Here is a 27,121-nt window from a genome sequence, read left to right on the forward strand (position 1 = left end):
TTTTATTTTTCTCAATTATAGGTGAAGTGTTTGACTATTTGGTTGCACATGGAAGAATGAAGGAAAAAGAAGCAAGAGCTAAATTTAGACAGGTATGGATTATTGCACGTTTAGTTTATTGATTAAATAACATTATCGGGCTTAAACCCTGAAGCAAACAAGTGTTTGCCTCTATAAATGTCATAAGGTGCATTGGATGAAGCAGGGGTTGGCCATTCAGTTCAATGCAACAAAATATTAATTTATTAAGTGCTTTCATGCCTAAAGCACTGTGCTAGAGGCAGCTATGAGTTCTGTTTCTAGCTTTGTAATTGGAATTATAGTCCCACTCTTAATCTTAGTTGTTTGACAGTTGAGCCTTAAAAAATGAGTCTTTGAGCACTTGGTGATTGCATTAATTAAAACTGTTTCCAATTTTTAGCAAAAGTGTTATAATCTCAAAATTCATTATCGGTTTTGTCTTACATAAGCCAAAACCAAACAGAACTTAACCTGTGAATTAATGACTTGTCTTCTTGCTTTGTCTCTGCCCATTGCCTTAAAGAGACTCATTTTAATACGTAGGTTTTGAGCATAAATGTGATATAAGTCTCTAATAAAGGTAACTATTGATTGATCCTTACCCGTGAGTATTGGATTAAGTCCTTTACCTCCATTAATGTAAATCTTGCAGCAGCTTTGTCAGTAAAGATCATCATAAGTAAGTGAAGTCACTCAGTTATGTCCGACTCTTTTTGCAACCCCATGGACTGTGGCCCACTAGGCTTCTCTACAAGTCCATGGGATTCTCCTGGCAAGAATACTGGAGTGGGTTGCCATTTCTTTCGGATCTTCCCAACACAGGGATTGAACCCAGGTCTCCCGCATTGCAGGCAGATGCTTTAACCTCTGAGCCAGCAGGGAAGCCCAAAAGATCATTGTGCTCATTTGTTAAAGATAAGGAAGCTGAGGCACAGGAAGATTACATAATTTGCCCAAAATTTGATGCCTGGCAAATAGCAGACCTTCCATTGATTCAGAGCCAGGACCTGTGATTCCAAACTAAAATTCTTAATCGTTATGGTGTGGTCTTACTTAGAGTAGGCATCAGCAAACTCTTTCTGTAAAGTGCCAGATAGTAAATTTTAGGCTTTGTAGGCCATACAGTCTTTTGCAACTATTTAATTCTGCTATTGTAGCGTAGAAGCAGCTTAGACAATATCTGGATGAATACACTCATATGATTGTGTTCCCAACAATACTTTCTTCGCAGAAACGAGTGGTGGGCCATATTCAGCCTACAGGCCATAATTTGCCCACCTCAGATTCAGGTAAAAGGAAGGGCAGGTACTTTATTATCTAACTATCCTCCCATAGTTTGAAGTTCTGTATGTAAATGGCAGTATAGCCTCATTTCTTTTAGAAACTTAACATTTTTGTTTTATTCACATGTAAGGTTGTTAAGGTGGAAGTATAGGTAGAAGTCTTTAAGGGTTTCACAATATTTATAAAGGCAGGTTTAACTGATTTTCAAGATTTTGATCTGCTTAGTCTAGTGTTTACAGATAAGGACTTATAAATAAGTGTCTTAACTTTTGCTGTTGCTTAAATTTACTTTTAAAATCTTAAGACATCCTAATGGTACTTTGAATTAAAACCTGTTACATATCAGACTTTAACCATCATTTAACTTTTCTGGTCCTCAGTTTTTCTAGCTCTAAAAAGAGGAAGTTCTCTTTGATTAATTCTGAAGTCCTTTCCAGTTTTGATACCACTTTATTCTGTGGTCTATGGAAGGAAGCTCAAATTTCTCTTTGTTACAAAACAAGTCTGTTTGGCCCTTTCCGTATCTGTACTCTTAATTTTTATAAATTGGCCACCTGAAAATCAAGATTTTTTTTGCCTCATAAAACTGGAATTTCTTCCCACTCAGATGAGTGTGACTTGCAAGTGTTTATGTGAGTGTGATTTATTGACTGTGAGGGAAGGGCTCCTGCCAGCCCTCGTATCAGATGTGAGTCTGGACCTTCTCCAGGGAAGCAGTGTGGTGCTCCGATCTCTGGCTCCTCTCTTCTTTCTTCACCCATTTTCCAGGTAGGATCTGACTTGTCAAAGGGACTTGGACATTTATCACTTTTTATTTGTATTTTTTGACCGTACTGGGTCTTCATTGCTTAGCTCGGGCTTTCTTTCTCTAGTTGTGGTGAATGGGGGCTACTCTTCCTCGTGGTGCTCGGGCTTCTGTTATTGCAGAGCACGGGCTGCAGGCTTGCCAGCTCAGTAGTTGTGGCTCAGGAGCTTAATTGCTCCACAGCATATGGGATTTTCCCAGACCAGTGATCGAACCTGTGTCTTCTATATTGGCAGGCAGATTCCCACCCACTGTGCCAGGGAAGTCCTGTCACACAGCTTTTTATCTTAAAAATTTCCAGCACAGATTCTGAAGTATGTAGTTGAGGAATCTATTAGTTGGTCTAGGAAAGATAGTTTATGTGCTTTCACAGTTAATGCCTTGATTTACAGTGCTTATAATTAATGTCAGCTTTTCTCCTTGCCACCATGTTTCCTTAAGTCCACTTGTGTAAACCTGGAAAGGTCAGGCATGATATTGGTACCTCCACTTTTCTGTTTCTAATTGCCATGCTTTCCAAAAGGTTTTGTTGTTGTTTTATTGGAGGATCCAAAAACTTAAGTCCTCATTACTTTGACTAAATAGAAAGTTTTCCTGTTTACAGCGAAGACAAAGGTATGCCACACACACAGAGTACACTGTGCTTCATCTGTTTTCTGCCAGAAATAAGCCCTTCGTTCCATATTCATCAGCAGATGGTCTTTCCTCTTCCCACCTCCTTCACCACTCTCATCCTAATCACTGTTTATGCTGCTTTAGTTTTTTCTTTCCAAAGAAGAATAGATTGCTGGCTCCATCTTCTTTCCTCGCTCTTCCTTGATGGGTTGCTTGTGTTGCTACGTCTACTTTTTCATGTGTGACCAGAAGTGAATTAGGCTTGCATTCTTATTTTAACCTGAGACTCAACCTAGGTTCTCAGCCTTCCATAGAAATAACTACTTTTACATTAAAAGCAGAATGTGAAAAAGCAATAATTTAAAGTTGAGTACTTCCAAGTTGTTGTGGCATTTGCACTGTTTGGAGGTAAAAGAAGAGAAATTCTCTTTGAGAAATGGTACGAAAGTGTCACATCTGGTTCAAAAGTAGAATTTGAAAATAACCTATGAGAGAAATCTGACTATGGGGGCAGGGGGGCGGGGGCGAAGAGACAGGGAAAATTGGATCAGGCAGAAGAAGTAAGATAAAATTGTGTCCTCGGCAATAAACCTGTTCCTTTGGGGAAACAAATCTATTTCACTTTCCCAGTTCTCATGCTGCCAGAATGGAGCAGCGTCGTTACTAACAGATGCTCTAGAGCTGGTGTCTTGGCCACAGGATTTGTGGGCCTCTAGATGACTGTGGGAGAAGGCAATGGCACCGCACTCCAGTACTCTTGCCTGGAAAATCCCATGAACGGAGAAGCCTGGTAGGCTGCAGTCCATCGGGTCGCTAAGAGTTGGGCACGACTGAGCGACTTCACTTTCAGTTTTCACTTTCATGCATCGGAGAAGGAAATGGCAACCCACTCCAGTATTCTTGCCTGGAGAATCCAAGGGACAGAGGAGCCTAGTGGGCTGCCGTCTGTGGGGTCGCACAGAGTCGGACACGACTGAAGCGACTTAGCAGCAGCAGCAGGTGACTGTGAGTGGGTCTAATCTTCGTATTCACTTTATAAAGTAGGAAGCTGCTTAGTGAAGCCTTGACTCTGGCATCCTTCCCAAACCCAGCCCAGCGTGTCCTTGCTGCTTATTTTGAACCAATATCAACCAGGAGATCAGCCCTCTCTGAGTTTTTGTGTCCAGTATAGTTAGGTGCATGTTGCTTACAACTGAAAGTTGATGATTTGGAGAAACAAGAAGTATTTTCATTATGGCCCCACTTTTGTATGTATATAATCATATATATTTAAGTACACGTACATAATACCAAAGTAAAGACTTGAAGCAAATACACCAAAATAACAGGAAATGTCATCTCTGATGGTTCAGTTCAGCTCAGTTCAGTCGCTCAGTCGTGTTACACTCTTTGCGACCCCAAGAATTGCACCACGCCAGGCCTCCCTGTCCATCACCAACTCTCGGAGTTCACTCAGACTCAGATCCATCGAGTCGGTGATGCCATCCAGCCATCTCATCCTCTGTCGACCCCTTCTCCTCCTGCCCCCAATCCCTCCCAGCATCAGAGTCTTTTCCAATGAGTCAGCTCTTCGCATGAGGTGGCCAAAGTACTGGAGTTTCAGCTTTAGCATCATTCCTTCCAAAGAAATCCCAGGGCTGATCTCCTTCAGAATGGACTGGTTGGATCTCCTTGCAGTCCAAGGGACTCTCAAGAGTCTTCTCCAACACCACAGTTCAAAAGCATCAATTCTTTGGTGCTCAGCTTTCTTCACAGTCCAACTGTCACATCCATACATGACCACTGGAAAAACCATAGCCTTGATTAGATGGACCTTTGTTGGCAAAGTAATGTCTCTGCTTTTGAATATGCTATCTAGGTTGCCCATAACTTTCCTTCCAAGGAGTAAACGTCTTTTAATTTCATGGCTGCAGTCACCATCTGCATTGATTTTGGAGCCCCCAAAAATAAAGTCTGACACTGTTTCCACCGTTTCCCCATCTATTTCCCATGAAGTGATGGGACCGGATGCCATGATCTTCGTTTTCTGAATGTTGAGCTTTAAGCCAACATTTTCAATCTCCTTTTTCACTCTCATCAAGAGGCTTTTGAGTTCCTCTTCACTTTCTGCCATAAGGGTGGTGTCATCTGCATATCTGAAGTTATTGATATTTCTCCCGGCAATCTTGATTCCAGCTTGTGCGTCTTCCAGCCCAGCGTTTCTCATGATGTACTCTGCATATAAGTTAAATAAGCAGGGTGACAGTATACAGCCTTGACATACTCCTTTTCCTATTTGGAACCAGTCTGTTGTTCCATGTCCAGTTCTAACTGTTGCTTCCTGGCCTGCATATAGGTTTCTCAAGAGGCAGGTCAGGTGGTCTGGTATTCCCATCTCTTTCAGAACTTTCCACAGTTGATTGTGATCCACACAGTCAAAGGCTTTGGCACAGTCAATAAAGCAGAAATAGATGTTTTTTCTGGAACTCCCTTGCTTTTTCCATGATCCAGCAGATGTTGGCAATTTGATCTCTGGTTCCTCTGCCTTTTCTAAAACCAGCTTGAACATCTGGAAGTTCACAGTTCACGTATTGCTGAAGCCTGGCTTGGAGAATTTTGAGCATTGCTTTACTAGCATGTGAGATGAGTGCAATTGTGCAGTCGTTTGAGCATTCTTTGGCATTGCCTTTCTTTGGGATTGGAATGAAAACTGACCTTTTCCAGTCCTGTGGCCACTGCTGAGTTTTCCAAATTTGCTGGCATATTGAGTGCAGCACTTTCACAGCATCATCTTCCAGGATTTGAAATAGCTCAACTGGAATTCCATCCCCTCAACTAGCTTTGTTCGTAATGATGCTTTCTAAGGCCCACTTGACTTCACATTCCAGGATGTCTGGCTCTTGGTCAGTGATCATACCATCATGATTATCTTGGTCGTGAAGATCTTTTTTGTTCAGTTCTTCTGTGTATTCTTGCCACCTCTTCTTAATATCTTCTGCTTCTGTTAGGTCCATACCATTTCTGTCCTTTATCGAGCCCATCTTTGCATGAAATGTTCCCTTGGTGTCTCTGATTTTCTTGAAGAGATCCCTAGTCTTTCCCATTCTGTTGTTTTCCTCTATTTCTTTGCATTGATCGCTGAGGAAGGCTTTCTTATCTCTTCTTGCTATTCTTTGGAACTCTGCATTCAGATGCTTCTATCTTTCCTTTTCTCCTTTGCTTTTCACTTCTCGTCTTTTCACAGCTATTTATAAGGCCTCCCCAGACAGCCCTTTTGCTGTTTTGCATTTCTTTTCCATGGGGATGGTCTTGATCCCTGTCTCCTGTACGGTGTCACAAACCTCAGTCCATAGTGCATCAGGCACTCTATCAGATCTAGTCCCTTAAATCTATTTCTCACTTCCACTGTATAATCATAAGGGATTTGATTTAGGTCATACCTGATTGTCTAGTGGTTTTCCCTACTTTCTTCAATTTAAGTCTGAATTTGGTAATAAGGAGTTCATGATCTGAGCCACAGTCAACTCCTGGTCTTGTTTTTGTTGACTGTATAGAGCTTCTCCATCTTTGGCTGCAAAGAATATAATCAATCTGATTTTGGTGTTTACCATCTGGTGATGTCCATTTGTAGAGTCTTCTCTTGTGTTGTTGGAAGAGGGTGTTTTCTATGACCAGTGCGTTCTCTTGGCAAAACTCTATTAATCTTTGCCCTGCCTCATTCTGTATTCCAAGGTCAAATTTGCCTGTTACTCCAGGTGTTTCTTGACTTCCTACTTTTGCATTCCAGTCCCCTATAATGAAAAGGACATCTTTTTTGGGTGTTAGTTCTAAAAGGTCTTGTAGGTCTTCATAGAACTGTTCAACTTCAGCTTCTTCAGCATTACTAGTTGGGGCATAGACTTGGATTACTGTGATATTGAATGGTTTTCCTTGGAAACGAACAGAGATCATTCTGTTGTTTTTGAGATTGCATCCAAGTACTGCATTTTGGACTCTTTTGTTGACCATGATGGCTACTCCATTTCTTCTAAGGGATTCTGCCCGCAGTAATAGATATAATGGTCTTCTGAGTTAAATTCACCCATTCCAGTCCGTTTTAGTTCGCTGATTCCTAGAACGTTGACGTTCACTCTTGTCATCTCCTGTTTGACCACTTCCAATTTGCCTTGATTCATGGACCTGACATTCCAGGTTCCTATACAATATTGCTCTTTACAGCATCAGACCTTCCTTTTATCACCAGTCACATCCACAACTGGGTATTGTTTTTGCTTTGGCTCCCTTCCTTCATTCTTTCTGGAGTTATTTGTCCATTGATCTCCAATAGCATATTGGGTACCTACCGACCTGGGGAGTTCCTCTTTCAGTATCCTATCATTTTGCCTTTTCATATCATTTTCCTTTCATTTTGCCTTTGATGGTTATAAAAGCATATTCTTGTATGTACTTTCTGTATTTCCTAAAATTTTTATAATCATATAAAACTTTAATAAAGCTTATAAAGTTTTAGGATAAGAGTCTTGAAAGTTGGTAGTAACTGTTAAATTTCTAGAGCAGTTATTTAACAGTGCCAATCAGGGAATTCCCTGGCGGTCCAGTGTTTGGGACTTGGCACTGTCACAGCTGAGGACCCAGGTTCAATCCCTAGGGTTGGGAAACGAAGATCCTGCAAGCTGTGCTGTGCAGCTGAAAATAATAGGAATAATAACAGTGCTAATCCCAGGAGTAATCAAAAGTTGGCTAAATAAAAGGATATCATTTGCTAAGTGTAGAAGAGATTCTTATTGATAAAGCACATAATAGTTTTAATAGTTTGTAGTTCACATGCATTACAACATTCATTCTTCCATTTTAAGAAAGAGGACACTGGTCATTAGAGAGGTGAAGTCATTTTTGCTGCCCTTGAACCTACATTAGCCAAAAGGAGGAGAGTGTTGTCAGGAGCGGATGGCAGAAGAGAGGCAGCCTGATGACACACCTGGTGCGGAGGGTCTGCCGCTGCCAGCTGGGCTGTGAGCTGATGGCGTGGGCGTGGAGAGCCTTCTGATTCTGGGCTCTGGGTCCCAGTGGTTTGCTGGGCCCCAGCACCACACTTAGAAATAACTGGAATGTTGAGGGACAGGGCCTGAGAAGAGACTTTATAGTTAAAACTGGAGAGAACAGCCTCACCTAGCTCTTCTTGCACTCACCCCTCAGTCTCTCCAAATTGAAAGGTATAAAGCATAAGAAAATTATCTGTAGAGATCTACACAGCCGTTGAAGTGCCCACTGAGTGCTTTGCGTATGTGGACATTAGAGGTGTTTTTCTGTCTTGACCGTGAGTCTGCGTCGGTGACGGTTAATGGCCTTGCCTCTCTCCTGTCCAGATTGTGTCTGCAGTGCAGTACTGCCACCAGAAGCGCATCGTTCACAGAGACCTCAAGGTGAGCCACGTGCCCTTACTCGTGTACGCTTTCCTTGTGTGTGTTCAGCTCCTGCTGCTCACGACACAAATGAGGGATACATTAGATTGTGTTAGTAAATTTAGAAGGAATCCTAAGGTTTAGTTTCCATTTTAGTTAAAGCAGCTTATTGTTGGTCTCTGGAGAAAAATCACCCACCACCCAACAGCTGAGCACTCCCAGAAATGCACGCTTTCCCCTGGACAGCATGCTGAGTGCTGCCCTCACCCTTTTCTGTCTCCCTAGTCAGCATTCTCTCCTATTAACAGCAGCGGCTATTTGAGACCGACTGCACGGTTCTCCGCCTTTGCCCACATTCCTGGCATAGGCTCAGGTTTCCTACTGCACAGAGAAAATAGAAACAGCAGGCAGAAACTCCCTGTTTCCCAGCAGGCCCTCAGCTTAGCTGCACCTGCATCCACCCTTGACCTTTCAGAGTTTTCCTCTTGTCACAGGACAGCACAGCACTGCTGCTGACCCCTCTGGTGTTCAGGATCTGTGTCCCTCCCTCCCAGGCTGCTTTGCTGTCTCCTCCCACCCCTCCTTCTTCACCTCCTGTCTCTGCTGGCACCTCAATAGCAGCATGTGTAAAACATGCTTACATTCACACCCTCTTCTACCTAAGAACCTCCCACCCCAGTTCTTCTTCCCAATATACCCTTTTATTCTCTTCACCTTCACAGCCATTTTTCTCTAAACATTGTCTAGATTCTTTGTTAACTTGGTGATCACTTCTTCTCTCTCCTCACATAACTGTTGTTTACTGATTCGCTTGTTCCTCTGTTCACCCACCCTTGCTGCATTCACATTCACTCCATCACCTCTGGTTTGCTAACCCCCAGATCTGTTCCTGCACCCAGAGCTCTCTTCCAGGACTCAGTGTCCAGCTGACAGAAGGACAGCTCCTCAGCAACCCCCAGGCAGCTTGATTTAGCACGTTAGATACCTAAACTCTCCCTTGCTAAACTTAAATTTGTATTTCTCATTGTGGCGACTGATGCACCCCAGGTGCCTCTGTCTCCTTTGCTCTGACGCCACCTCGGTCCTCAGGTCCCTGCTGCTGCTCCCTGCGTGTTCCTGAGTGTGATTTTCTCCGTCCCCACTTGCACTGTCCAGTTCTAGTCCCCTGGTGTCCAGGGCCGGATCACTGCACTAGCCTCCTGCCTGGTCCTCCCTGCTTCCAATTTTGCCTCTTTCCTACACTGCAACCAGAATGGTCCTTTAAAAACACAAATAAGATTGTTGTGGGACTTCCCTGGAGGTCCACTGGCTAAGACTCTGGGCCTCCTGCATTCGGTGCCCAGGTTTGATCCCTGGTCAGGGAACTAGATCCCACATGCTACAACTAAGACCCAGCACAGCCAAATAAGTAAATAAATGTTTTTTTAAAAAACCACACACACAAATAAAACTTGTCATTTCCCTGCTTGAATGACTTCTCAGTGGCTTCCCATTGCCCTTAGGATAAAAAGCTAAACTTCCTGAATATAAGTCGCTTCAGTTCAGTTCAGTCACTTAGTCGTGTCCAACTCGTTGCAACCCCATGAATTGCAGCATGCCAGGCCTCCTGTCCATCACCAACTCCCAGAGTTCACTCAGACTCAGGTCCATCAAGTCAGTGATGCCATCCAGCCATCTCATCCTCTGTCGTCCCCTTCTCCTGTTGACTCATTGGAAAAGACTGTGATGCTGGGGGGGATTGGGGGCCGGCCACCTTCGCATGAGGTGGCCAAAGTACTGGAGTTTCAGCTTTAGCATCATTCCTTCCAAAGAAATCCCAGGGCTGATCTCCTTCAGAATGGACTGGTTGGATCTCCTTGCAGTCCAAGGGACTCTCAAAAGTCTTCTCCAACACCACAGTTCAAAAGCATCAATTCTTTGGTGCTCAGCTTTCTTCACAGTCCAACTGTCACATCCATACATGACCACTGGAAAAACCATAGCCTTGACTAGACGGACCTTTGTTGGCAAAGTAATGTCTCTGCTTTTCAACATGCTATCTAGGTTGGTCATAACTTTGCTTCCAAGGAGTAAGCGTCTTTTAATTTCATGGCTGCAGTCACCATCTGTAGTGATTTTGGAGCCCCAAAAAATAAAGTCTGACACTGTTTCCACTGTTTCCCCATCTATTTCCCATGAAGTGATGGGACCAGATGCCATCATTAGAGGGAACTGGAATGCAAAAGTAGGAAGTCAAGAAACACCTGGAGTAAAAGGCAAATTTGGCCTTGGAATACAGAATGAAGCAGGGCAAAGACTAATAGAGTTTTGCCAAGAAAATGCACTGGTCATAGCAAACACCCTCTTCCAACAACACAAGAGAAGACTCTACACATGGACATCACCAGATGGTCAACACCGAAATCAAATTGATTATATTCTTTGCAGCCAAAGATGGAGAAGCTCTATACAGTCAACAAAAATAATACCAGGAGCTGACTGTGGCTCAGATCATGAACTCCTTACTGCCAAATTCAAGTCGCTTAGCCATTTGTAATTCAGCCATAGCCGTGTCCGCAGCCCTCTCTACCGTACTCTGCCTTTCAGTTTCTTGAGCAAACCATGTTCTGTCTCACCTTCTGGGTTTTCAGACCGTTACTGTGCTTGAAATCCCTCACGTTGACACATCCACTGCCATCACCTAATCCTTGCAGTGGTTCAGTCCATCTGGTTAGGAAGCCAGACCGCACCTCTCAGTGCCGGGCCCACCACTCCCCTCTTCTCGGTCACAGCACTGGGGGCCTGGAGTATAGCTGCAGGTTTTTCCTCCCCTCCCTTTGTAAACTGTGAGCTTTCTGAGGGCAGGACCCTGTCTGTCTGTGCATCCAGACACTAATATAACACCTGGTGTATAATTGCCTAAATGTCTCTTAAGACAAGCAGGCATGACTGTGATCTCTGTCTTAAATGAAGTTTAGGATGCCCCTGTTTTCAGTAATAGCCATTATACACCTTATTTAGCAGTGTTTGTAAAATGTGACTGTCCATTTAAAAGGATACTTAGAAGGATCTGTTTTTTAAAAGCCCCTTATTCTTAGCTGAATAAGCTCTTCCAATATTGTTTTGTCATGAACATTTGCTGTTTAAATTGGTGCTGGAATTGATCTATACAGTTGGGCCCCCATACCCCCAGGTTCTGCATCTGTGGCTTAGGAGGGCTGGCTGGCTGGACCGTTTTATATGATGGTGGAGGATGGTGTCCACGGTGCCCTAGCCAGTGCCCTCAGAAGACCGAGGGACCACTGTACCGTGCACCTCTTGTTGGTGGTTAATGCTAGAACATTAGGTATTCTGAATTATCTTTTTTTTTCTCTCTAGAAAGAATGTTTTCTTATTCATTAGGATATATTAAGTTTATATCATTACAGAAAGGTTTTATGAAATGCCTAATTCTCTCACAGTTCACTATATTTTTTTGTTAAATTTCATTTTTGTCTTGATGTTTTCCCTCTAGGCTGAAAATCTATTGTTAGATGCTGATATGAACATTAAAATAGCTGACTTTGGTTTTAGCAATGAATTTACTGTTGGCAGTAAACTGGATACGTTTTGTGGCAGTCCTCCGTATGCGGCCCCAGAGCTCTTCCAGGGCAAGAAATACGATGGGCCGGAAGTGGACGTGTGGAGCCTCGGCGTCATTCTTTACACTCTAGTCAGCGGGTCGCTCCCCTTTGATGGGCAGAACCTAAAGGTATATGAAGCAGTTTCATCCTAGTTCTTCAAAAAGCTTAAAGGATTTTGTCAAATGATTAGAGTTAACGTGTCAGTGTTGTTTCAGTGGGGGAGTTGGGTTCTTTTTTAACCTAAAAGTTGACTTAGTAGTTTTCTTTCCTCTCTACCTCCCCAAAGGAACTGAGAGAGCGAGTATTAAGAGGGAAATACAGAATCCCTTTCTACATGTCCACAGACTGTGAAAACCTTCTCAAACGTTTCCTGGTGCTAAATCCAATAAAACGAGGCACTCTAGAGGTAATCACATAAGTGGAATAAAGAACAACAGTGGAGAGTCTTTAAACGTATTTTTAGAATTTTGCTTAGTTTGTATGCCATATTGAATACTATCCTGGGTTTTTTTTTTTTTTTTTTAAACAAGATTGAGACATTTTAAAAAAGTTATCGTTTGAACCATAATTGATGAAATGTTGAGAATAAATTTCCCTAAATATTGTGATTATCAGAATGCTTCATTTATACTGCTAACGACCCAGTTCACCTTTCAGCAAATCATGAAGGACAGGTGGATCAACGCAGGGCATGAGGATGATGAGCTGAAACCGTTCGTTGAACCAGAACTGGACATCTCAGACCAGAAAAGAATAGGTAATTACTCTGTGCCTGCATGCTGGTGTATGTGCAAGTAACATACTTTTCCCTTCACTTATATGTGTACACCTAAGACAGGGATGGGCTTCCCTGGTAGCTCAGTCAGTAAACAGTCTGCGTGCAATGCAGGAGACCCAGGTTCAATCCCTGGGTTGGGAAGATCCCCTGGAGAAGGAAATGGCAAATTGCTCCACTGTTCCTGCCTGGAATATCCCGTGGACAGAGGAGCCTGGTGGGCTACAGTCCATGGGATCACAAGAGTGGGACACAACCCACCAAAACGGGGATTATAACTGGGATAAATGTAGGTTACATGAAGCAGCTAATATGTTTTGTCATATTTAGGAAGTTATCTGCAGGCCCTGTAATAGTACTCAGTGACTCAGAAATAAGCCAACTGCCCATTTATGTTAGAACAATGTGTGATCTTTTCAGTCAAATGAAGGAAATTAGTTTACCCTGTAATGTAATGATTTCTTAACCAAAGGAAACCCATAAACTGTATTATGCCCTTCTTTTAGATATTATGGTGGGAATGGGATATACACAAGAAGAAATTCAAGAATCTCTTAGTAAGATGAAATATGATGAAATCACAGCTACATATTTATTGTTGGGGAGAAAATCTTCAGAGGTAAGTATAACCAGATAAAAATGTATAATATCCTTTTTGTGAATTATTAGCTCATGTAATAATTAGTTTTGGGTTTTTTTAGTGTGTATAACATTGATGATATTTTTAAATTTACCTTCAAATGACTTCAAATTACCTTCAAATTTACCTCCTATGACTATTATGAGCTACTATTTTAGCTTTAAGAGAATAAACTTTAATTAACTTGGCTTTTGTTAAGTTAACCTATGTAGTCAGTGATACTTTTAAAATGGTGTAAAGTATCAGATGAAATAGAGCATTTTTAGTTTTTTGAAAAAGCCTAGAAGGACATAAATATCTATCCTTGTGTGAATTTTTCCAGTAGTCAGAAAAATACTATTGCCTGAGTTTAGGGTGTCTCTTTTGTACACTGTGGTTTTTCTCTCTAAATGAACAATTTGTAAGAGGTTTGTGTGTTATGAGAAGTTTAGTTTCATAATAAACCATTTGGGCTCGTGTTGTGGTTTGCTCTGTTTTTCTCATTTTCTCTTAGCTGGATGCTAGTGATTCCAGTTCTAGCAGCAATCTTTCACTTGCTAAGGTTAGGCCAAGCAGTGACCTCAACAACAGTACTGGCCAGTCTCCTCACCACAAAGTGCAGAGAAGCGTCTCTTCAAGCCAGAAGCAGAGGCGTTACAGTGACCACGGTGCGTAAGTTTGAGATCGTTCCAGTGTGTTCCAGGCCTCCCGTTAACCAAGAGGCCTCCTGACATTGCCAAGCATCCTTTTGCTTATGGCCTCCTGGGGTTAAGGTTGCTTGATTGCCCTTCTTAGCATTTCTTGCAAAGCAGTCCTTCGTACACTCAATGTACCAAGGTACACTCAACTTGGTACACTCCTTGGTACACTTAGTCTTGGGTTGACAAGGCCTGGCTGGGTAGAAACCTGAGCCACATGGGAATTTATCAAGCACTTGAACGGAGAAAGTGATTTTCAGTTTTGTCGAAGTTAAATTTATAAAGCCACATGTGGCCAGTGGCTACCACCATGGACAGCACAGCCCTGGAAAATGTATAGTACACCAGTTTTGCCTTAATTGGTTTAAATTTTTGACTCAGGTCATTCTCGACCACACTCTTAACTGTCCACGTGTCTAAACACCCTCACTCTTACATTTTCACCATAGAGTCAATCTTTCGTGAGACTTAGGACCCAAAAGGATGCTTACCACACGTGCCAATTATTCTGCCTTCAAGGCAGTCCCGTTTGTTGGAATCCAGAGACTCTAGCAGATGTGCATTTATTCACGTGTTAATTCCTTTAATTCCAGTGCACAAATTTATGTTGGCCTAGTCCTGACTTTTAAAAATACATCCTCACATGGAATCCTCGTTCATTTCTTTGTTCAGTTCACTTCCCTTCCCTGGGCTTTGTCCTCCTGTGTTCTTCCACCTTGAGAGCTGGCACTTAGAACTGTACAGAGTATTCCAGGTGTCTACAGCTTTGGCTTTGTGCCGAAAGTGATGACTGTTTGCTTGGTTTCCATTTCTCTTCCTGCTGCCAGTGCCTCTGTGTGGTTTAGGCTGAAGCAGCACATTGTACTGCTTACTGATGCTGTCAGTAAGCTGTCTGCACGTCTGCTGTTTTCCAGGCTGAAACTGAGAGCTCAGAGCCTGTCTGATGCCAGAATTTTGCAGATGGCATTTGTAAATCAAGTGTTGATCTGGGTCTCAGTCTTTTGTGTTCATATTCGTTGCTAGCAAGGAGGGGTTTTTCTGTGTACTAGGTACAGAGCAATTAGCGAAATGCCTACGTGTTGCTCTGAATTTAAATAAAGAGAATTGTTCCTAAATCCTGGAAGAAACCTGGTATTAGTTTTCTCACGTCCCTAATGACTGTCTTAGTAAGTTCATTCTTCCTTAAGCAGAATCTGTCTGGATTAGTAATGCCCTTTTCCCAGCTCAGAAGATTGTAGAGCTAAAAAGAGATCACCAAACCCCCCCGTACTGGCAATAAAGAAATAGGTCAAGATTGCTCACCAGGTTTTCTGGGGTTAAATGGAAGTGGAGTGCTCGCAACAGGACCTAGCACTCCTGGCCCTGGCTCGGGCTCAGCCCACTAGCCCACCACTGCCGCTGTCGCGCTGCTTGTGTGGTGATGGTCATCCTGCCTTCTTGGAGCCTTTAATACTAAAAAAATTCACAAAGGAACATATCAGGAAGTTCTGTACACAGATTGCAGACCCGATTCCATATTCTTTTTTACTGTCTTTGGGGATGAAGATAGTGGTCAGCAATAAAAGAAGAATTGATTATGCCTCTGGCACTGTTCATATAAGTGCTAAGAATGGGCTAGGTTCCAAGTACTGGGGTCTCATAAAGCACATCCAGGTGCGGCAGGCAGCCTGGCCAGTCCAGCTCAGCCTCCCACCCTCATCTCTCCTCTTGTCCTCTAGCTCTCAATGCCACTGACTTATATATGCCTGCTTCTGTAAAATGGTAACAAATTTTCTTTGTGTTTTTCGTTTGGGTCCCCTGTGTGAACACCCCCCCCACCCTGCTGCCACGTGTGTATATTTTTTCCTTGGAAGGGAGCTCTTCATCAGATGTGTAAGGGATTCTTTTATTTAAAAAAAAAATGCTGAAGACTCACTATTCTATTAATAAATGGTATTGGGGTAGTTGGTAGTGATCAGAAAAAAAAAAACTGCATCCATTTCTCACATCCTACGCAAGGTTGGATTCCAATTGAAATGAAGATATAAATATATATAAACAGAAACCAGAAAAATGTTAAAAAAAAATGAGATAATTTCTTTGTAATTTGGACTTGTTAAGGTCTTTTCAACTATGGCCCCAAACACTAAAAGCCACAAAAGAAAAGACTTAAAAAATTTGACTACATAAAAGTCATATTTGGGGGAATTCCCTGGTGGTCCAGTGGTTAGTTAAGACTCTAGGCACTTTCATGGCACAGATTCAGTTCCTGGTTAAGGAACTAAGATCTGGAAAGCTGCGCAGTACACCCCCCTTTGCCCCTAAAAAATTAAAAAGGAACGGTTACTTTTTTGTGTGATATGAAACACAACATGGGACACTCCTCAGCAATGAAAAGGAGCAAATTGTTGATAAATACAGCAATTTGGAAGGATCTTGGGGGAGTTACGCTGAGTAGGGGGAAGCAATCTCAGAAGGTTGCATTGACTGTATTCATATAACATTCTTGAAATGAGGAAATTACAGAGGTGAGAACAGATTGGCCAGGATTTAGGAAAGGGACTTGTGGAATAGAGGTGGCTCTGAAGGGTTGCCCTCAAAATCCTTGAGACAGAACTGTTCTGTGTCGTGGCAGAGGGTGAACACATGAATCTGTATGTGTGATTAAAGTGTGTAGAACTGAATACACTGCACACAATGCAAGTAAAGCTGGAGTGGTTTGAAGGAATGAGGTCAGTGGGCTGTATCAACAGCCATCTCCACGCACAATCCCAAATCCTAAAATGAAAAGAAATTTTTTTTCTTAATCAAAATAATAGATGTTGAAAACAAATTGATATAGTAACCGTAAAGGTTTAGAATGTCATTGGATGTATCATGATAGTGAGAATAAAAATAAGTTTTAAGGGTAGTATCATCTTACATTTGGCTGATTCTTTGTTTTATATGTTAAAATTGCCAAACTGGGAGCTTAATTGTTCTCTTCCCACAAGTGAAATCAAATCTCTGTTCATTTTTAATTCATTTCCAAATAGATTTACTGTTTATATATTTATTATTTCTTGGTCAAACTGAGTGGCTTGTGGAATCTTAGTTCCCCACCCAGGAATAGAACCCGAGTCCTTGGCAGTGAAAGTGCAGTGTCCTAAGCACTGGACTGCCCGGGAATTCTCTAGGTTTACCATTTAGATTTTTGTCCAAGAGGTAGCTTTTCTGTACCCCACTTCATCCTATTTTTTTATTGATTTATTTTTCTATTGAAATATAGTTGATTTGCAATGTTGTGTTAATTTCTGCTGTACAGAATGTATTTATGTATACTCAGTTATACATAAATATACACTCTTTTTTATACTCTTTTCCATTATGGTTTATCTCAAGATATTGACTATAGTTCCCTTTGCTGTACAGTAAGGCCTTGTTGTTTGCCCATCCTGTGTGTATAGTCAGAGGACAGTGACGCAAACTCATAGTCCCTCCCTTCCCCTTCCATCCATTAATAGACCTAAGTATATAAAAATCTTTTCTCAACATAAATGTTGAGCATTTGGTGCTATGTCTTAAGATTACCACTGGACATTATAATGAACATGCAAGTTACCTTGTTCATTTCCAAAATCCTTTGAACGCCAGCTCTCCTGTGTCATCACAGTCTCTGGATGATGTCCCTAAGCACCCTCCTGGGAGCAGGCTCGAGCTGCGGCACCCACACCCCATGCCCTCCCAGTCACTTGCATGAGGAACATGCTTTCCTCTGCTTGTGCTGCCTTTCCTCATCGACTCAAATTCCTGTTTATCTAGATGAGCATGAGTGCTTTAAAAAAGATGCAAGATAAAGTGTCAGAAGAAATGGCCTGTAAATCTGTACTGTCCTTTTCCAAAAGGTGAAGGCATCTCTTGTACAAAAAGGATGAGATTCACTCAGATGTACCAGGTGAAGCAGTTATTCTGCATGATGTGTGTGCATACTTATCTGTCCAGGAACACCCTGTGAAGATGTTTCAGGACAACTATATAAGCTTACTAATTAAAAAAAAGAAACAAAACACTTTTAGAAAGTTGGGGACTAGTAAGTAAAATTTTAAAATTGAATTCATTGCATAGGGAAAGCATACATGAATGGGAATCATCTTAGAAGATTTTACTGTTTTATATTAGATGAATATAAATCTTGGATCATCTTATAAAGTTTATTTTCATAAGATAAAATATAAAACTTTAAAAATATTCAGAAGATAAAATACTCTGAATTTTAAAAAGTGAATTCTTTATTTTAGCTGGACCAGCTATTCCTTCAGTTGTGGCATATCCAAAAAGGAGTCAGACCAGCACTGCAGACAGTGACCTCAAAGAAGACGGAGTTCCCTCCCGGAAACCAGGTGCCAGTGCTGTTGGAGGAAAGGGGATTGCTCCAGCCAGTCCCATGCTTGGGAACGCAAGTAATCCTAACAAGGCGGATATCCCTGAACGGAAGAAGAGCTCCACTGTCCCTAGTGTAAGTGTTGCTGGGCTGTATGACCTGCCTGGGAGTGTAGGACTGAAATGACACGACGTTTTGCTCCTCTGTTCTTCTCTGCCTGCAAAGCCCTGCCCCCTGGGCCCCTGTGTACAGTGTCACCATGTGGGGTCACTAGCTTTGTTGCAGATGTTTCTTGTTGCATGCACGCCACCCCACTGGATGAGATCCTTCATGTCAGGGGCTGTTTATAGTTACTCCAAAAATGTCTGAGAGATGGAAAGACCGCACAGTCTGACAGGAAATCAATAAAAGCAATGGTGACAGTGCAGACAGGTGGTCACAGCTGACGGATTCTGTCCAGGACACTGTGAGGTCTAACTGCAAGGCAGGAACACGGTGTTGGCCCAGCATGTCAAAGGGCTCTATCAATACAGAACATTGACTGAGCCCTAATCTTGTGCCAGGCACCCTGCCGAGTGCTTTTCCATGTGTCAGCTGAATCTTAAGGCAAAGAAATCAAAGGAAAGTTAGGTAATTGTCCAAAATTATACTACTGACCTAAATCCATCTCTTCATTCTTGCACTTAACAAAATCTCCCTAGAGATTAGGTAGTGTTTATTAAATTTAATCTGTTCAGTTTCAGAAACTTTTCATGGATTGAAATGTGTTCTCTGAGCTAAAAAAATAATCACTCTTCTTAGCACTCTACAGAATTTTTTTTACTTGTGATGAGAACTTATGTTTATTCTCTTCAGTTCAGTTCAGTCGCTCAGTCATGTGCGACTCTTTGTGACCCCGTGAATCGCAGCACGCCAGGCCTCCCTGTCCATTACTAACTCCCAGAGTTCACTCAGACTCACGTCCATCGAGTCAGTGATGCCATCCAGCCATCTCATCCCCTGTCGTCCCCTTCTCCTCCTGCCCCCTATCCCTCCCAGCATCAGAGTCTTTTCCAATGAGTCACCTCTTCGCATGAGGTGGCCAAAGTACTGGAGTTTCAGCTTTAGCATCATTCCTTCCAAAGAAATCCCAGGGCTGATCTCCTTCAGAATGGACTGGTTGGATCTCCTTGCAGTCCAAGGAACTCTCAAGAGTCTTCTCCAACACCACAGTTCAAAAGCATCAATTCTTTGGCGCTCAGCCTTCTTCACAGTCCAACTCTCATATCCATACATGACCACTGGAAAAACCATAGCCTTGACTAGACGGACCTTTGTTGGCAAAGTAATGTCTTTGCTTTTCAATATGCTATCTGCTGCTGCGTCGCTTCAGTCGTGTCCAACTCTGTGCAACCCCACAGACGGAAGCCCACCAGTCTCCCCCGTCCCTGGGATTCTCCAGGCAAGAACACTGGAATGGGTTGCCATTTCCTTCTCCAATGCATGAAAGTGAAAAGGGAAAGTGAAGTCACTTAGTCGTGTCTGACCCTTAGCGACCCCTTGGACTGCAGCCTACCAGGCTCCTCTGTCCATGGGAGTTTCCAGGCAAGAGAACTGGAGTGGGGTGCCATAGCCTTCTCCTAGGTTGGTCATAAACTTCCAAATATACAATGTAGTATTACTAACTATAGTCACCATGCTGTATATTGCATCCCCATGACTTATTTATTTTAATAGAAGACTCCAAAAGTAATTTTGATAAGAATTTGCAGAAAATGAACAATTTTAAGGATATCCTGTAATCACATTTTCCCTGAAAGTTAACAGTGACACAGCCTTCCTCCAACCCTAAAGAAACCCCAGAGTCAGGATCCTGTATTTGTGCAGCTCCCTTGTCCTGTTCTGGGGAGGGGCTCATACAGGAGCCCAGAGAGTCTTGTCTGCTCTGTCCGCTGACCTTGTGCTTCATCGGAATAAACACTGTATGGAAAGGCTTTTTATTTTGACTTCAATCGTCATTCCATAGCCCTGCAGTTTAAATCCAGCCTTAAAGAAACTTGTTCCTTGCCTTCATAATGTCTGTTCCTTGGCTCTACTCATTAGCACATCCTCTTTTGAAAATATATCCCAAGCATTATTAGCCACTCATATTTATTTATAAAGGAAAAAAGTATGTTGCTTTAATTTTCTCCCATTTGTCTTCAGTTTCCTTATACACGACCTGCTCATGCTGTGGTAAAGGTGGCTCCTTTTAATCTTTTTTTTAAATTATCTAATAAAAGTTGTGCCGTGACTTTTGTTCTCCTTTTTTTTAAAATTTTGAAAGTATTTAACTTTTAAAAATTGATGTGAAGTTCACGTAAAGTTCCCCTACATACAGTTAACCATTTGAAGCATTTATTTGGCACATCTGGTGCACGTTCAGCCTCTGCCTCTCTAGTTCGCAAACACCGCAGAACGCCCTGTGCTCATTGAGGAGTTCCTCCCCAGTCCACCCTCCTCCAGCCCCTGCAGCCACTAACCTCTTTCTCTCCTGGTAGATGTGCCTCTTCTGGACATTTCATATACGTGCACTTACACAAGCCTTTTGTGTCTGACTTCCTTCACTCACCATAATATTGTCAAGTTTCATCCAAGTTGTTGGATGAATTCATTCCTTTTTATATGCCACAGTTTATCTCCTTATGTGTCGATGGACACTGAGTGTGTTCCTACCCTTTGGCTATTATAAATAATGTTGATATAAGCATTTGTGTACAAGTTTGTGTACCACAGCTGCACTTTTTTACGTCCTTACATATTCACGTCCTTGTTTCTCCACATTCTTGCCATATTTGTTATTTTCTAGTTTTTTTTTTTTTTTTGATTGTACCTCTCCTAGTGCATGTGAAGTGGTATCTCATTATGGATTTGATTTGCATTTCCTAAATGACCAGTGGTATTCAGCATCTTTTCATATGGTTATTGGCTGTTAGTAGGCCTTCGTTGGAAAAATGTCTATTCTGTCCTTTGCCCTGTGTGACATATCTGAATCTCTTGTCAGATCCAAGATCATGCAGATTTATCTGTTTTATTTATTTATTAAAAAAATTTTTTTTCTAATAGTTTTGCAGTGTTAATTCTTATATTTTTAAATTTTTGTTTCATTTGTATATTTACCTTATAATCTGTGCTTTTTAATGTTTTAATTTGAAATTATTACCTTTTAAAAAGTGAATTTCTCTACCTTCCTTCTTCATTTCTCTACCTTCCTTCTTCATTTTAAATAATCCATGAGTTATTACTCTATAGATTATTGTAGCCAGCTTTTCAAAGTCACTTTTCCATAGCCATTTTTCATTATTGCAGAAGTACTGGAAGGTAGGAAAGAGGGTAGAGGTTGCTGCCTTTGTCTTCTCTTCTGATCTAGTGCCTAGTGCTGTTAATACTTTGTTGTTGTTTAGTTGCTAAGTCTTGTCTGACTCTTTTGTGACCCCTTGGACTGTAGCCCTTTGGGCTCCTCTGTCCATGGGATTTCCCTAGCAAGAATACTGGAGTGGGTTGCCATTTCCTTCTCCAGGGGACCTTCTCAAACCTGCATCTCCTGCATTGGCATGTGGATTCTTTACCACTGAGCCACCTGGGAAGCCCATTAATAATTCAGGTTTATTTAAAGACTAAGTACTTATGTTTATTTAAATAGGACTTTTTTTCCCTGTTGTATTATACTTAATAAATCGTTTAAAACCAAAATGCCCTTTTTTTTAAATAGAGTAATACGGCATCTGGTGGAATGACGCGACGGAATACTTACGTTTGCAGTGAAAGAACTACAGCTGATAGACATTCAGTAATCCAGAATGGCAAAGAAAACAGGTATGGAATTTTACCTGTTTGCAAGAAAATGTGTTTTTCCCAAGAGAAATGGAAGGATGGTATTTACTTCTTAGTTTTTATAATCAAAATTCAAATAATAGTGGTAAGTATTCTCTAATGGTAAGTTAAATTTAAATGCAGTTCTAGTGAGATCCTAGAATTCCAAATTCCTCTCCTGGTCCAGAGCCTATTCTCGGGGGGCTGGGTATGATGATTGGAAGGGTTGAGTTAAACCAGGGAGCTTTCCCAGGTGAAATAGGTGGTAAGCTGTGCTTTAATTGTAGAACTATGAACAGGGAAATGGAGTTTGCTTTGTGCACGTGAATATCTTGAACCAAGACTGGAAGCGGGGAAGGATGATGACCTGAGACAGGGAGCCACGCCTCAGGGGCATGGAGCACCAGATGGGGTGGGTGAGCCATCTGTTATAGGTCAGCAGTGTGCCAGAAGGGCCGGGTAGACAAGTAACATTGTAAAGGTAGTCTTCACCTTAAAAGAGACACACTTGAATATCCAGAGAAATGGAGAGTTCAGTCTTCTCAATGATTTTAATCTGGTAGAGAGGCAGTCTTAGATTGAATAAGCATGATTTTAAAATACTAACAGTAATATATCAGTAAGGAATCAGATCATACAGACCCCTTTCTAGGGGTTTCAAAATAAGAAAAGTAGGATTAAGTAGATCCAGCAATGATGCAATAGAGTTCAGTTTGGGTGGAGAGAAAAGAGAGGAGAACGTTGGCTTGGCAGAGCAGCTAAATATATTCGGTATAGAAAAGATTTCGCAAATGGGTATGGTTTTCCTTCTTCTGTTTTGGAAGAGTAGTATAAAACTAAATTCAGAATGATGAGATAGAGTAGAAAAGTTCTGAAATAGAAATCCATAAAATAAATTCACATCATCGTTCATTGTCCCCTGGCCTCTCAGCTTGAACATTATTTGGTCATAGCACATTCTCATGTGTAGCATCAAAATTGTTTTTCTTCTTTTTCTGACATTTACTTTCTGAAATTGCACTGTAAAGTTTCTGTCGTTAGATCTCACTAGTCAAATGAAATGTTTGATCACTAACTTCTATAACAACCTATCTATCATTTTTATCCTTAAAACCAGACTATTTTGTCATTCCCCTCTTGCACAGACCACTTATGTTTGAATTGACATGAGGGGAAAAGCTTGTTCTGTGAAATTACATTCATTCATTTTTTTCAGTGACTTTTTAGAAATATTTACATCTTGGTATTCTGTCTTTGAGTCCTGTCTATGCTTGTTCTCTCCTAATAACTTGAGTAGAGCCACTGGGCTAGATAACTTAACAGATTAATGATTGGTATGTTTATTTTTTTAATAGTCTGTTCTTCAGTAAATTTTCTTTTATTACAGTTGCTTTCTCAAATCTATCAAATTGCTTGTGGTTTAGGGGACTGAGTAGGGGATACCAATAGAAGACTTAATTAGACAGAAGTTTCTTTCTTTTTCTTTTGGCTCCACAGGAGCCACGATTGATCCTGGGTCCCTGCAGTGAAAGCGCCAAGGCCTAACCCTTGGATCATCGGGGAGTTCCCAGACATTTCTGTTACGAATTTTAATCTGTAGAACTAGAAGAATGTTGTTTCATGACTATTGTTTTTTAAAAATTCTTCTAAATTGTTGAACTGCTCTCTCAGATTCCTCTTGAACTTTAGAATATACAGCTCTCTGAGGTAGAGTCAGACTTTGCTTTAAAAGGCTGTTATGACCGCAATCTCTCTGCTCCCTCGACTTGGGTTTGTGCACATGGCTCCTCTGATTCTCCTCTCGTGCAGCTACACAGTTCACTCCTTGGAGACAGTTTTAAGAATACTCTTGATTTCTTTGGAGTCATTACCTGGTTTCTACCTGCAGATACCTTCCTCAGTGGGGCTGCCCCCTCCTTATCCAAACCTGGGCCTTGTTGCTCTGTTGGCGTCAGTTATTTAAGTGCTCTCCTTCTGAAAGTGTTGTCTTTATCTTAGTAAACAGCCTCCTGCCACACAAAACGGGGCACATAATTTTAATAATACCTGGATTTTGTTTTTGTATCTTATAAATGAATTGAAAAATTAATGGAAAAATATTGGAGGTTTGAGTTCCAAACTAGTGGTCATATTTTTTTTTTTACTTTCAGTTAAGGAAGACATTAAGTGTGACAATTTTTCCACCCTTAAAATAGATGCTTGAGTCATAAATTATTCACAGAGCCTTCTCTGTGCACAGATGACTTCTTTGGAAGATTGTTGCTTTTTCCTCTCCTATAGATATATATATATACACACACACACACACACACACATCTTATTCCTTGACTAAAATACTAGTGAGGTACAGGATGCCTGGATCTATGTTAACTTCTGGAAGAAAGACATGAATTCCTATTTTAGCCTTTAGTATGTTTGACTTTTTTCTTAAATATGTGAGTGTTGTTACAGAATTCCAACATAAGAATGACCACGGCTAATAAAAATTAGATGAGCAAAGAAGGTTTTATCACAGTTAACACATGTATCTTTGGATTTTATTTTTAATTCTGCTTTTGCCCAATCACTGAGTATGCTTTGCATAAAGCATCCAAAATGTTTCATATTGGAATATTTCAATATGGAATAAAAGTCATATTAGACATATTTAGATATAAAGTCAAAAGATCAATAGGAACTTCACACAATTTGAATTTTAAGAACTAGTGCTATTTCTTTAAATAATGATTTTTTTTTCCTTGGACCCAGAACTGCTAAAAATATGATGCAACTACTGTTTTGTTTGTGTAAATTTTTGTGGGATAGTCTGTGGAACATAGCCAGCCTTTTTGCCACATTTCTGAGGAAAAAATTTTGTCCAGCTTTTTCACAACAACCAACTTGATGCAGCCCATTGTGAGTTGGGGTTGTTTGTTGTAAATAGAACTTTTGTGAATTTGTACAAACATGAAATTCCACAAACATTTCTTGAGTTTACTGATTCCTAATTTGAAGTCCTAGGCCTGCTTTGAGAGTTCAAAAAAAAATCTGTTTTGTTGTTTGCTTTGTGGAGCTTGTGATATGACATGATTAAATTTCTAAAGAAATAATTCGTTTCATTGCTTTTAAGATTATGCCAAAAATTGAATAATTTATAGTTGAATATATCAATTTGCACTTCCTTTTTAAGAAGGTCTCTGACTCTAAGGAAGGTCAGTTTTTTGCTGCAGAGTACTTGTTCACGTAATCTTGCCTGCACTCTCCAGCCAGGGGGATAGCTCAGGGCGAATAGACTGAGCCTCTCCCTGTTCGGGATTCTGACTAAAGCCAATTTCCTCATCTGAGTCTTTGGGACCATTTATATATTCTCCAGAGAACATGCCAGGTAACCCCTACCACCTCTTCTTCTGCTGCTTTTTTTAGTGCACTTACTGATTCTAGGTCCTAATTTGGGCAAGAGAATGTCAGCTGCTGGGCAGGGGAATAAAGCATGTTGACCCTTGAGCTGCTCTGAACAGATAATAGAGCACAAAGGACAGTTGCATTTATCTGTAGGACTTCCTGGTGGCCCAGCTGGTAAAGTTATTTATCTGTAACTTAGTAAAGTAAACGTGTATGTATCTCTGTGTGCGTATGTCTATATGTGCATATTGGAAACAACAAAACATTTCTTCACATAGTTGAATCACTTAAGACTCTTACGTTGAGGTGGCAGAAACTCAGTCCAAACAAATTTAAATTAAAGGGCATCTATGAATTCTTGTAAGTGAAAAAGTCCAGGGATAGAGTCAGGGTTTGTCTCCTAGTTTTGCTGCTTCTGCAGGAGTTCCTTGGTGGGCTCAGCGACATCCGCCTTGATGTTGTCCCACACTCAGCTCTGCTCAAGCAGAAGCCCTGGGGCAGTGTTGGTTTGGCTGTGGCCTGCCCATCTCTAAATCTGTCACTGGCCAGGATAGCAGGAAAATCCAGCAGGGAGTCAGCGACATGGGGAGACGGAGACCAAGAACCTATTTCTCCCAAAACAGAATTCAGGTGCCAAAGGGAAAAAAGTGTCAGAGACAAAAAAGCGAATCCGTGTTTATCTTTTATAAGGTGTTTGTACAGTTCTGTGACTGTATTCAAGTCACACCCAAGTCAGAGGGCAGGGTTGTCAAAGACACAGGGCAAGCAGATCTTCTTGAGTAGTTTGTTGCACAGACCTGTCTCCTCCATTATTGGGACTGCTGGAATTCCAGTGGCTCACCTCACTAATGTTCCTTCTCAGTTATTGAATATTCTTGAGCACCTGCTCTATCTGAGGCATACTGCTGACTGCAGAGCACCTGTCCACATGGTCTTGCACATACAGTGTGGGGTCACACTGAGGCTGCAGGCCGTGTTTCCAGAGCACACAAGAGACGAGTCACTGCAGTGCAGTGGGGTGTGCACAGCAGGTGCTGTCACTGAATACACAGAGGGAAAGGGGTAACTCCTGGTGAGAGAGGGCACTGGTGCAGCCTTCGTGGAGGGATAACTTCGGAGGTGAAATCTGATGAAAAGAGAAAGATGTCAGCTTTCCAGACACAGAGACTAGCTCCTGCAAAAGTTCTTTGACCTGATGCATGACCAAGAGACGGCAGGTCATCTGATGTGCCAGAAAGTCAAATTCTGGGAAGTAACAGTGGAAGGTCAAGCCCAGAGAGGTGGCAGGGTCGCAGCCAGACGGGTGCCTGAGGATGCGGCTCAGGGCCAGGGTGAGGAGTCTGAACTTTATCCTGAAGAGGCCGTGTGCTTTTCCAAGGTTAAAAGCAGATAAGCGACAAGGACGAGGTCAGGTGTGTGTTTTAGGAAGTTCACAGCTGTATGGTGGACAGATGGGAAAGTGTGAGATTGGAGAGCAGTGAAGACAGGTGGCTGAGGTCTGGGCCTGGGAGAGAGACGAAGCTCTGCACAGGGACCCTCAGGTGGGGAGGCGCGAGCCCAGTGAAGTGCTGTGAGGGGCTGACACCAACAGGAAGATCCAGCTGCTCTGTATGTCGGGCGTGAGGGGAAAACCTGATGTTTTCTAGGTTTCAGGCTTTGAGAGGATTTCTGCAGAGAGGCACTGAAAGAGTATGGTCAGAATTCTAAATCCCTGATTATCCTTAACTGCTCCCTTTGAAATTGCACGGACGTGATGGCTGTGCTGGCGTT

General features: G+C 41.7%; 1 protein-coding gene across 11 annotated transcripts in view; it reads left to right on the plus strand.

Annotated features, from left to right (window-relative positions):
* MARK3 (microtubule affinity regulating kinase 3) overlaps positions 1-27,121 on the plus strand; it is a 117,317-nt gene that overhangs the window by 80,108 nt on the left and 10,088 nt on the right. For 9 of the 11 annotated variants that reach the window (XM_059879373.1, XM_059879375.1, XM_059879374.1 and 6 more), the window contains 9 exons: positions 22-92; positions 8,071-8,127; positions 11,600-11,836; positions 11,995-12,114; positions 12,366-12,465; positions 12,990-13,102; positions 13,617-13,770; positions 18,057-18,274; positions 21,870-21,973. In XM_059879373.1, the coding sequence (XP_059735356.1) occupies positions 22-92; positions 8,071-8,127; positions 11,600-11,836; positions 11,995-12,114; positions 12,366-12,465; positions 12,990-13,102; positions 13,617-13,770; positions 18,057-18,274; positions 21,870-21,973 (1,174 nt within the window). The remainder of the gene's footprint in view (positions 1-21; positions 93-8,070; positions 8,128-11,599; positions 11,837-11,994; positions 12,115-12,365; positions 12,466-12,989; positions 13,103-13,616; positions 13,771-18,056; positions 18,275-21,869; positions 21,974-27,121) is intronic. The other 2 variants (XM_059879376.1, XM_024982188.2) reach the window with 1 other exon arrangement.

The sequence above is a fragment of the Bos taurus genome, chromosome 21 (assembly GCF_002263795.3).
Source record: "Bos taurus isolate L1 Dominette 01449 registration number 42190680 breed Hereford chromosome 21, ARS-UCD2.0, whole genome shotgun sequence".
Lineage (NCBI taxonomy): Eukaryota > Metazoa > Chordata > Mammalia > Artiodactyla > Bovidae > Bos > Bos taurus.